At 40.1% G+C, this 11,936-nt stretch overlaps 1 protein-coding gene across 1 annotated transcript in view; it reads right to left on the minus strand.

The window, feature by feature from the left end:
• The window catches only part of LOC308102562 (uncharacterized protein), a 46,064-nt gene that overhangs the window by 12,837 nt on the left and 21,291 nt on the right, over positions 1 to 11,936 (minus strand). Inside the window, exons 7-13 of the mRNA XM_080452332.1 lie at positions 11,567 to 11,755; positions 10,947 to 11,114; positions 5,398 to 6,899; positions 4,736 to 5,053; positions 4,169 to 4,223; positions 3,696 to 3,849; positions 1,569 to 1,684 (exon numbers count right to left, since the gene is read on the minus strand). Coding sequence (XP_080308458.1) covers positions 1,569 to 1,684; positions 3,696 to 3,849; positions 4,169 to 4,223; positions 4,736 to 5,053; positions 5,398 to 6,899; positions 10,947 to 11,114; positions 11,567 to 11,755 — 2,502 coding nt within the window. The remainder of the gene's footprint in view (positions 1 to 1,568; positions 1,685 to 3,695; positions 3,850 to 4,168; positions 4,224 to 4,735; positions 5,054 to 5,397; positions 6,900 to 10,946; positions 11,115 to 11,566; positions 11,756 to 11,936) is intronic.

An 11,936-nucleotide genomic window follows, 5' to 3' on the forward strand; every position in this document is an offset into this window, starting at 1 on the left:
TTGGCCTCCTCATATTTTCAGCTCTGCTTTCTAGCTGGGCAAAAAGAGGACCACAACCATCGTTCGCAAACGGTTTATTTCCAAAGGGCTCCGTCTGTTTGAAAGACAGAGGATATTGTCCTACAATGTTCTTGGCGATTTCCATCAGCTTGGATCTACCAGGTCTTCCGGGGTGTTTATGGATGTAATCGTCAACAACGATCCGAACCATCTGTGATCTTTCTTTCTCCGTTACCCATTTCTTTTCACCCAACGCAGCGATGAGTTTTGAGGGCATTTTGTGCCATGGTACAAAATATGTCTCACAGGATGGGGAGTCGGCTGTCGCAGGTGGTGTTTGGGGCAGATGATCACTCTGTGGCAGAGGTGTAGATGTGGGGCCAGGGCTTGTGAACTGTGGTGCAGCTTGAGAATCTATGGATGACATACATCCCCATAAATTAACCACATCACCAATGTATGAAGCAAATGTAGGACAGTAATACAATGTTTTATAATAAGGCTCGCTATTTGTCCTGACTGTAGTTGTCCTTTAGTATATCTCAGTAAGACAAGCATACCATTTCTATATGGAGTACCTTTAACCTGAACCTTTTCTGTGACAACTGCTGTCCTTATGCTTTGGTCATAGAGCTCAGGATAGAACCTGGTGGAGTCTGAAACTTGAACCTGGGGGCTAAATAAACTACTGCAAAACTGATAAGCCTGAAACAACTGATGTCTATCAGCAAGTGACTTAGTTACATTTCTGTTTTTACTTGCCCTAATACACCTTTAAGAAAATAAGAATGTTTAGATTCAAGGGCATCGTCCAGGTATGTACGAGTGAGCCAAACTGTAAACTCAAGTGAGCATAGTGAAGCAGATAGTGGTGGTTTCGGTGTGGTGTTTAAAATCTTGGTAAAGCCTTTGCAAAGACCCACCTGGGTGTTGGAGTGGCAGCCCATTAAGGTGAATGAGCGAGCAGCAGAGCAGGGGGAGCGGCAGCGCGTGCAGCCAGAACGCCAACGTTATCCAGCCCAAGTGAGTAGATGGGACGGAGAAATACAGAGCGGCCAGACTAACACATCATGCCTCGGGGAGGCCAGTGAGAGAAGACGGCGATCAAGTACTGTGCACAGATGCTCTGTCTCGGACAATGACAATCGGCAGTTGGTCTAGTGTGGCATGCCACTGCAAGACTTCGTAGAGTGTTAGGCCATGCTTCTTCTCCTTTACAGGGACCAAGAGGACGGGCGTGGTGACAGCAGAGAGGAGCCTGGACCTCATGTGCCTCCTGTCGCATTTGGCTCTTTTTAAATTCAGTTAGGCGCCTTCGTTTAGGATTTAGCTGTGTTTTATGGCATTTTAGAGGCCACTGTACAAGGGTTTTTATTGAGTATTTATTTTGAACTTGGTCTTGTCTGTTTAGTTTTTGCAGGTTGCTTTTCATCTCGTCAGTGTACCTGTGTGTAGCGTTTAGTCAGTGAAGACGTAGTCCGTTTTTAACCATTTATTATTTTAGATCTATCACTTGCACTTAAGTTTTAGTGTCAGGTGTGGAGTAAAGAGGCTTTTTACACACTTACAATTTAATTCCTTCAGCTCAGTCACAAGCTTCGACAGTTTTGGAGGAATGTGGTGCTTTTTCTGCCCCTTCATCTCAGCCTTGGACCCTCGGTCAGGATTGATTCCAAATAAAACTCTGAGGAAACAGAAATAGTTTTAGCTACACATGCAACTAAATTAATGAAAAACTGAACTAAAGAGTAGCATGGAGACAAAGTTGAGATACTACTTTTAGTGTGGCTCTACAGGAGTGGAGCCGTCCAAAATAGCATACATTTGTTTTCTCCAACATGCCCCCCCTGTGTGTGTGTGAGTGTGCGCGTGTGCGTGTGTGTGTGTGTGTGTGTGTATGTCCATCTACAGCTAATCTTGTAAACTACTACTACACCAACACTTTGGTACTGTAATCTGAGCAACTCCATTGCATTATAGTTGACCATCTGTCTTTGTAAAAAATACATTTCATTACACCAACATTATTGTGGTGAAGTAGTGCTGGTGTCATTGGTCAAGCTTTATCACTATGTCTGCCTCTTCCACAATCACATGCATGCGCACCGCACACACAAATGTACAGACACACAGTGTACCTATACAGACATGTTTGCAATGGAGAAACAACGTGCTGTTCAAAGTCTGCTCTTCACCAACACACTATACTGGAAATGTCAGTATTAGAGATTACTGTGTTTGTGAATGTTTTGCTGGGACCTCTCTACCCAGGATAGATAATCTGGTAAAAGAGTAGACGTGGACTCCAGAATAGCTTTTTGTTGCCTTTTATATAAAGAGTTGCAGCAGTAGGTGGATGACTGACATTCTGACTGACATGCTTTATTGTTAAATTATTTTTATGTAATTGTATTCTTGCTCTGTAAAGCACTTTCAGCTGCATTTCATGTCATGAACGGTGCTATACAAATAAAGTTTATTATTATCAAAAGCAGCTCACATCTTTGGTTAAAGAGATAGAGATATAGTCAGAGATATAGTTGAGAATTGTACAAAATAAATCCCAATCACCCAGTGTCAGAGCCTAATAAAGGCCAAATGCCTTAAGACAGACCTTTTCTATGTACTTGGTGTAGTCTGAAGTTATAGCAAAGAGCATAGGCCTTCAAAAAGGGAGCTGCCAAATCTCTGCGTTATAGAAACATTTTTATTTTTGTACTTGACCCCTAGCATCCCTATTCTGGGGGGATCATTAGCCAAAAATAGCAGATCTAAAAGCTCACAGCATGTTGCGATGCATTGTGAGCTTGTAGATCGGCTATTTTCGGCAAAGAGGTTTGGCGTAGACCGTAGAGGGGAAAAAAGCAAAGGTCACATTTACAAAGTATTGAGGGTTTAAGTGGTTATGTGTTTGATAATACACATTAACATGAAACCAACATATTAATAGAAAATATAATGTGTAAACAAACAAGGACCTTTACACAACACTGGTGATAGTGCTGTCAAACAGGTCTATGAAATCGATGAAAAAGTTGAATCTGCAATACAATTTTAGGCAGTATGCGGGTCCCTGCTTCATCTCTCTCTCAGCTAAGGGGTCCTTGGACTGAAAAACATCGAAGATCCCTGTCAAAGAGCAATATTAGGCTCGATTGTAGAGTGTCAATGGGACAAAAAAATATTATATATATTATATATAATAATCATGATCATTACATTAGTCATTTGGCAGACGCTTTTATACAAAGCGACTTACAATAAGTGCATTCAACATGGGTAGGGAACGAAACTACTAATCACCAGAAGTCTAAAGTGCATTTTCTGCTAAAACAAGCAACCAAGAGTATTCCTAGCGCTAAGGTAAAGGTGCAATATATCAGCTACCTACTATTTAAAACAGATGAGACAAATAGCAAAATCAAATGAGCAAGAGCTAAGACAAATAAGTGTATCGAATAAACAAGATCCGATAAACAATAGAACAAGAGTTTGTACAACTAGTTAACAACAAGTAGGCATGGCGAAGAGGGAGGGTAGTGTTTCCATAAGTATCCTGGAATTGAGCAAAACTATGCTAGTAATCTAAGGGAAGATGAGTGGATGCCTTTTTACATGCTTTGTCTAGTGGGAAGCCCTCAGTCTCAGAATTTGAATACCCCAGCTAACACATTTCAAAACAATGAGTTGCTTACCTTTGCATGAATTCCAGGGTAAGAGAGATCTCCTTTGGGTATTCCATGTTGCAGACATAAAACAAGGAGAAAGCGTAGCTCAGGGCCTCAATGGGGGACGTGATGTGGTCATTGACAACTTCCCGATCGACAGCAATCTCGAATTGCTGGTCACCTTAAACATAGATCACAAAATATATAAAAATAATGTACACACGTGTCATATCTTCCATTCTCAGTCCATACACAGGTTATGGTATGAACTTTTACACTGTATTCAGCATTTTGTTTGTCAGACTTGTACATACAACTGTACTTACATTTAAAGAATTTGAAGACTAATAATCAACATAGTTCTGGGTACCATTTACAAAAACAAATCATCAAACTCCATACATTTTCATCACAACAAATTGTCTTATCAGTAAAACTAAAAACAAATGGAGAACATATCTCCAAGCTTGCTGGGATGCAAAAACGATTTAACTACAAACCTCTGATTAGGATGCATGGGGTACGTGGGAGGCTGAGTTCAGCATCCGCAGAGTCCTGTTTTGGGGAAATAAAACAACAAAGATAGTAAGATACACACATGAATGTGATTATTTTATGTTTCCAATGTATACAAACACACAGACAGGCAGGCAAATAGACTATCTGCCAGTGTCTGTATCAGAGGTAGCGGCTAAGCAGACAATAATGTTAAAGTAGTTGTAAATAATATTAATTTACACAGACAGAAATGATTAATGCTACAATCAAAATCCTTTCGGTCAGGGGGTGAAATCTGTCCTTACGGACTTTGGTCCATCAAGACAGAGGAGCTCTGTCTGGAGGTGATTTCCTTTTATCTTCGTTTCCAGGAGAGATGGTTTACCAAGTTAAGAGAATATCAGCAGCGCAAAGTGAGTCAACTATGATTGTTTGACTAGAGTATCTATACTTCGACTCAAGAACTGACTACTGAGTACTGTGGTTGAGTACTTTGTCCACCACTGGATATAGATCATTATGTTGAGATTATTTATTTATTTATTTAGTTTAAAATCCATAAAATGTACCTCATTTTGGTAGAAAAAGTGATCAGGGTTTTCCTTGAAGTATCTCACAATGCCACGTATAAGCTGTACTGGACCTTCACCCATCTTCATCCCTTTGGAGTCAAGGAAGCTGTTGATGCCCTGTGCATTTTTGGAAAGTTCCTGTGCCAGCTTGTTTTGTACAGAAAAGCCAAGGAGTTTAGATGCATGATCAAACAGGTGAGCAGCTTCAAATAGGAATGGCCACTCTTCCTTTATGACCTTTACAGTGGTTCCATCGTTGATGGTTTCACGCTGGATGGGATACGTTTCAGTCATCAATTTTCGAACAGATGACTCCTAAAGATATGAGGCAACAGTTAATCAAACGAATCAATTCAATCAATAATAAAATATAAATAATCAATTTAAATACAAATAATCGATTTTGGGGGAGGAATCAAAATAAATATTGAAAATAGCCGATCTACAAGCTCACAATGTGTCCCAATGTGAACTTGTAGATCAGTTGTTTTTGCTTTTAGTGTGCAAAATGTATAAAGTATAAAATGGGGCTTAAGTGATTCGACTAATCCATTTAGTTTATTATACAAAAACAAATAGAATTGATATACAACTTATATAACAACTTTTACTCAATAAAAAAGTAATCCATACAACATAATGGATGGTTGCAGACCTACCTGAGGATCATGGGTTTTGAAGGCACTTTTCAATTCATGTTGTTTAGACAGCAGTTCTGCTCTACACGCAGTTCCCTCAACAGCAGCATCCCACTCCACACATCCATAACGATCTGAATATCTGGACCTTTTCTTCCTCGGATCTTCACCCTCTGCTCGCCTCTTTCCTGACATGGTTGGCCTCCTTACACTTTCAACTCTGTTTTCTAGCTGGGCAAAGAGAGGACCACAACCATCTTTCGCAAACGGTTTATTTCCAAAGGGCTCTGTCTGTTTGAAAGACAGAGGATATTGTCCTACAATGTTCTTGGTAATTTCCATCAGCTTGGATCTACCAGGTCTTCCAGGGTGTTTACGGAGGTAATCATCAACAATGATCCGAACCATCTTTACTCTGTCTTTCTCCTTTACCCATTTCTTTTCACCCAACGCAGCCATGAGTTTTGAGGGCATTTTGTGCCAGGGTACAGAATATGTCTCACAGGATGGGGAGTCGGCCGTCTCAGGTGGTGTTTTGGGCAGATCATCACTCTGTGGCAGAGGTGTAGATGAGGGCCCAGGGCCAGGGCTTGTGAACATAGACATTTTCTTCCTTGGATCTTCACCCTCTGCTGGCTTATTTTCTGAGGTTGCTTGCCTCCTTAAATTTTCAACTCTGCTTTCTAGCTGGGCAAAGAGAGGACCACAACCATCTTTCGAAAATGGTTTATTTCCATAGGGCTCCGTCTGTTTGAAAGACAGAGGATATTGTCCTACAATGTTCTTGGCGATTTCCATCAATTTGGATCTTTTAGGTCTTCCAGTGTGTTTATGGAGGTAATCATCAACAATGATCCGAACCATCTCTACTCTTTCTCTCCTATTTACCCATTTATTTTCACCCAACGTATCCATGAGTTTTGAGGGCATTTTGTGCCATGGTACAGAATATGTCTTACAGGATAGGGAGTCGGCTGTCGCAGGTGATGTTTTGGGCAGATCATCACTCTGTGGCAGAGGTGTAGATGAGGGGCCAGGGCTTGTGAAGTTGGACTTTTTCTTCCTTGGATCTTCACCCTCTGCTTGCTGATTTCCTGAGGTTGCTTGCCTCCTTAAATTTTCAACTCTGCATTCTAGCTGGGCAAAGAGAGGACCACAACCATCTTTCTCAAACGGTTTATTTCCAAAGGGCTCTTTCTGTTTGAAAGACAGAGGATATTTTTCTACAATGTCCTTGGTGATTTCCAACAGCTTGGATCTTGTAGGTCTTCCAGGGTGTTTATGGATGTAATCATCAACGACGATCCGAACCATCTGTGATCTTTCTCCCCTACTTACCCATTTCTTTTCACCCAACGCATCCATGAGTTTTGAGGGCATTTTGTGCCATGGTACAGAATATGGCTCACAGGATGGGGAGTCGGCTGTTGCAGGATGTGTTTGGGGCAGATGATCACTCTGTGGCAGAGGTGTAGATGTGGGAACAGGGCCAGGGCTTGTGACCTGTGGTGCAGCTTGAGAATCTATGGATGACATACATCCCCATAAATTAACCACATCACCAATGTTACTAATTAATAATACACTGGTTCTCAATGTCCGGTTGAGGACTACCTGGGGTACAAATGGACCCTTAAAGGGATATTTCACTTTCAAAAAAACTTTTGAACTCATTTATTTTTTGGGGAAAATGAAAAGAATAAAATACAATAAAAATTTTCAATAAAATAAATTAAAAAAGTAATTGGAAAAACACGGCCCCCTCACGCATTAGGAGGGCAGGATGAGTCACCAGAACCAAGGACGGGTGTTTTTGATAAATCTAACATGGTTAAAATGGAGTTTGAAGTTACAATGGGTTTGTATAGGAAGGGGGCGTGTCTGATAAAAATAATATCAAATATCTAAATAATGAATCAAGCAACTTAAAAACTGTCTGGGGGGTTCACAAAGGCCTGAGTAGATGATAAAATGACCAAAAGTTTTTATGAAAGTGAAATATCCCTTTAAGGGTCTGTGAATCAGAGCGTACAAATGGAACCGTAAGGGTTAGAGTTGGAGATTTGGACAAATGGTGATCCTCTGCCCTAACATTGAGAAACAGTGCATTAATTAAAAAATAAATAAAGAACCTTCAATTCATAACAATCTTGGCCATAGTAGGACTGGGCAACATGAAATAAATAGATACTAATATTTTTGACCAAATGTCCCAATATTAATATTTGGGGATGATATAGCATTTGGAGGGTAACTTCAGTTTTCTTTAAAATATTTCTAAAATTCCCCAAATAACAATCCACAAACACAAAACGTGTCAAAATGCGACAAGGTGTGAGCTTGTGATTTGCCATTTTCTCTATTTTACCATTTCTGACAAATTACTAAATGTTAAATAATGCTTAAATGTAGGGTAAGTGATTTACTTTGGTTAAAATAAGTGTTAAGTAGCTCTATATTCTGATAGTACTCATTGCTATAGAGTGTTTGTTCAGTAAAAGGAGTCTCCTTGTCTCTCCAGCTCTTTATAAAACAGAAAATGCATTTTCGTTTCAGTTTCATTTCCAATTTTATCTTATCAGGATAGAGAACTCAATCAGGATATAGATTAAACAAGTGAAATTGTAAGTGATGACACTAAGAAATGAGAAGACAAAATTGGAACTGGAACGCTATAAAAATGAAGCTTAAAAATTGGTACTTTCTCCTGATTGGCTGAGATTTTGACACCTACCGGAAAATGTATTTTCTGTTTATTAAAGAGCTGGAGAGACAGGGAGACTCCTGTTACTGAACAAACACTCTATAGCAATGATTACTATCAGAATATAGTGCTTTAACCTTTTAACAAAATACTTTTTTGTTTTAATCCAAAAATATCACTTACCCTACCTTTAAGTGATTAAAACCAGGATAAAACACTTATGCCATATTAAGTATAAAATCCCAGACTAGATCAAGTTTCATATCACAATATCAATATGACATCTATATATTGCCCACCCTAGGCCATGGTATGTATACATGCATGTCACAGCTTGCTGTCCCCAAGGGTTCCTTATGGACCTTTATGTAACTCTGAGTGTAAGCATGGCATTCGATTTAATGGCCCACCCATCAGTGACATCACAGAGTAGTATCATCTTCAACATGAGGATTAGAACTGCGCTGAGCTGCACCTCCCTGTTTCAGAATTGCTCTGAGGTTTTTCCAGTAGTGGAATGTAAATGTGCCTCTTCTGCCCTCTTGTCATTGTGCCCAAGATTGACTTCAACCGGCCGAACATAGTTATAGAGTGCCTTGTAATATTGCAGTCTTCTGTGTTGCGTAGTTAAAGGACCATTTTCATACAATGCCTCGTGCATTGGGCTCTGCTCGTATGCACTCTTCCCGCGACATGTTAATGCCTCTGTTGGATCAAGTTCACGAGCTAGCACATCCATGGTATATTCCTGTTGAATATCATTTAGAGTTTTCATTTCATTTGCAATCTCGTAATTGTGGAGGCTGGGACCAAATATTTTGCCTGCAAACCCACTGAGCAAGACTATGTGTAGGTGTCTTGCTCTTGATCAATCCCAAAATTGTCACTGTGTTCTGCATCAACAACATTAATACCTTCAGGCTCTACATGTGATCCTTCACCTGGCAAATACTGTTTTGCGAGTTCACATACATGAACAGGGGCTATCTTGGTAACATCCCACCCTTTATGGTATCTGGAAATATGCGATGAAAAGGATGACTTTACATTAAACGTCTTAGAACATCCATCAAGGGGACACATTACAGTCCCAAGGTGTATGTGACCACTCAAATGAGACACAAGACTTTTAAGATCTGCACATCCACAGCTGCGGAAATTAATGAGCACTTTGTCTGCTCCTTCTGTGTGGGTGTGTTCATGGCATATGATCTGCGGATTACAAGGCATAGTGCAGAAAACAAGACAAATCTCGGTAAAACACTGCCGTATAGAGAAGTATTCTCTCTCTCTGTCTCAGGGCAGTGCGAGCTGCTGCTAAACTCTCCCCTCCTCTCACACACACAGGCACGTAGAGAGAGAGAAAGAGAGAGAGGGAGAGAGAGTGAGAGTGCTGTGTTCAATGTTCAGAGAAATGTGTCAGTATTTGTCTTAATTTCTTTAATTCATATTTCTTTAGTCACCAATAATTCAACTGTAAGCCAGTGTTTTGAGACATATTGTCTTGTATTTCTACAAAATAAATGGTAAAAATGCATTCTACATGCATTTTTTACAAAAATAATAAAAAATAAAAAATGATTGGATCGGTGATTGCTATCGGCCTGATTGGACCACCTCTAGTTATAACCAATAACATTGACTCAATTACTATGTTCCACGGTATTTTAGTGTTTTAGATTGGTATAACAATTAATTGTATCTATTTCATTATGGAATTTACGTGATTATTAAAACTTAATCAATTTTAGCTTGATAACTAGTCATTTCAGGTTGTTTTTTAATGCCCGCGGAATATTAACGATAAGCCGCGGAATCAAGAATTGCTCTCCGCGGAATCAAGACTTGCTCTCCGTGGAATCTAGACTTTTTCTCCACGCTTTCCTGGGGGGACTAGCTTATGGCCATATAAAAAAAACACATTACTAATATTTCGGTGTGATCTGCAGTGTTTCAAGTAATCGGTCGAAGACCGACAGTTAAAGCCACAAATAAGCCAACATGTTTATGAGATTTGCCAGGTGAAGGATAGACAGAATGAGAAACAATAGGCAAACTGCAAACTAAAGTCAGCTTAGTGAAGCAGAATAGTCGCGTTTCGGTCCTGTGGGAATAACTCTTGCCTCATTTACACTTAACTCTTCAATCAGTACCTTCAAATAAGCAATCTGCCAAAATTCAACTAGCTCCCTCAGAAGTAGTACATGTCATGCAGCACTAAAATAGGCAAGAACCTCAATAGCCAGGTACCTGCTTTGGGCTGCATGGCTTCCAAGCTTTTCTCACTTATTGGGAATAGCATTTGGAGGTGGAACATTAGATTCTATGATTTGTACTTAGCTTTTGGCTTATTGTGAGATCTTGTTGGGATTATCGCAGTTTATTGTGTGATTTTGTTGGGATTATCGCTTAGATTGTTTTAATCATTGCTATTTTGAGTTGTATGTTGTTCTTATGTTTTTGCTGTCCACCACTAACGTCAGGCCTGATTAAAATCTTGGTAAAGCCCTTACAAATGGTGGAGAGAGGAGTGCACTGCCCAGCAGAGAGTACACGAGTTGGTTTCGATGATTTCAGGTCCTGGGACAGCTTGTGCTGTCCTCCCACATTTGCGTCTTGCGTGATATCAGTATGTTTAAAGCTGACTGATCTCTAGTCTCCTCCCACTCATCACTGTCTTCAGTGTCAGATTCAGAACATTGTGAAGAGAGGAGCTGGTCATCACTAGTTGGTTGTGATGTTCCAAAGTTCTCTATATCAGCTTGTGTTTTCGTGTGTTCAGTTGAGGTGCTGGCTACAGGCTCTATCTCTCTGTTTTCATCATCATCTTCACTTTTCATTGCTAGTAAAGTTAACGTTGACCCACCAGCCTCTTCTGGTTTTTGAAGTAGCTCCTCCTGTTCCTCGTTATTCTGTGGAGGTTCTGGTTCCTCCTGGACCAGACTGGAGCTCCGCTCTTCTCCAGGTGAAACCTCCTCAAAATTACTCACAGGGACGAGCAGGTAGTCTATACCTCCACTGCAGTACCTCAATGCTGGAAAAAAGTCTCAACAGATTAGTATTTGCCCACATCTTCCAAAATTTAAATTTGACGGTGCGCTAACTGCGCTCTGTGCTGTAAATAGTGTCTTCGTTGTTTGATGCATTGCAGCGCTCTCATAGAAGATGCGAGACGAGCTGAATGAGAGTTGAATGAGAGTTGAATGAAAGTAATGACTTGTAAATGTTAGATCAGTGAGTCTTCTGCAGCAGGTTAGTTAATACTGAAGTAGAATTAATTGTGAAGCTTCAGTGAACCCATTAATACTTTTACAATCGAACCATCGTCCGATTCATGGTACATTTAGATCGATGCAGGGGTCATTGCATCGATGTAGTCACATTGTTAATGCTTAAATCGATGACCACTTCATATCGATTCATCTTTACACCCTAAGTGTCTTCAATAAAATAAATAAAGATGCTTGAAAAGTGCTTGAAACTTACAAAGATCCGGGTGTCGTTTAGGTTCCTGTATAAGGTTTTCTTCAAGTTCCTGTCTAAGGTGGTCTTCGGGTTCCTGTTTAAGGTGGTATTCAGGTTCCTGTTTAAGGTGGTCTTCAGTTTCCTGCTTAATAGAAACAGTCCTGGCTGGAGAACTGATCTTCACCTGCAGACTGGACTCCACACACTGATCTGGAATGAAGGAATACAATATTCACTTTAATAATAAGGACTTTGGTGTGACATGAATTAGGACTTTAATAATAAGGACTTTGATGTGACATGGGATGTAGGTGAAGATTGAATATGAAAGAGGGAACAGAGGTTTAAAGAAGTGTGTTTTTCGTGTCTTTTCAAAGACTGGGTCAGATGC

Source organism: Gymnoscopelus braueri (genome assembly GCF_963280865.1).
Source record: "Gymnoscopelus braueri genome assembly, chromosome: 16".
Classification (NCBI taxonomy): Eukaryota; Metazoa; Chordata; class Actinopteri; order Myctophiformes; family Myctophidae; genus Gymnoscopelus; species Gymnoscopelus braueri.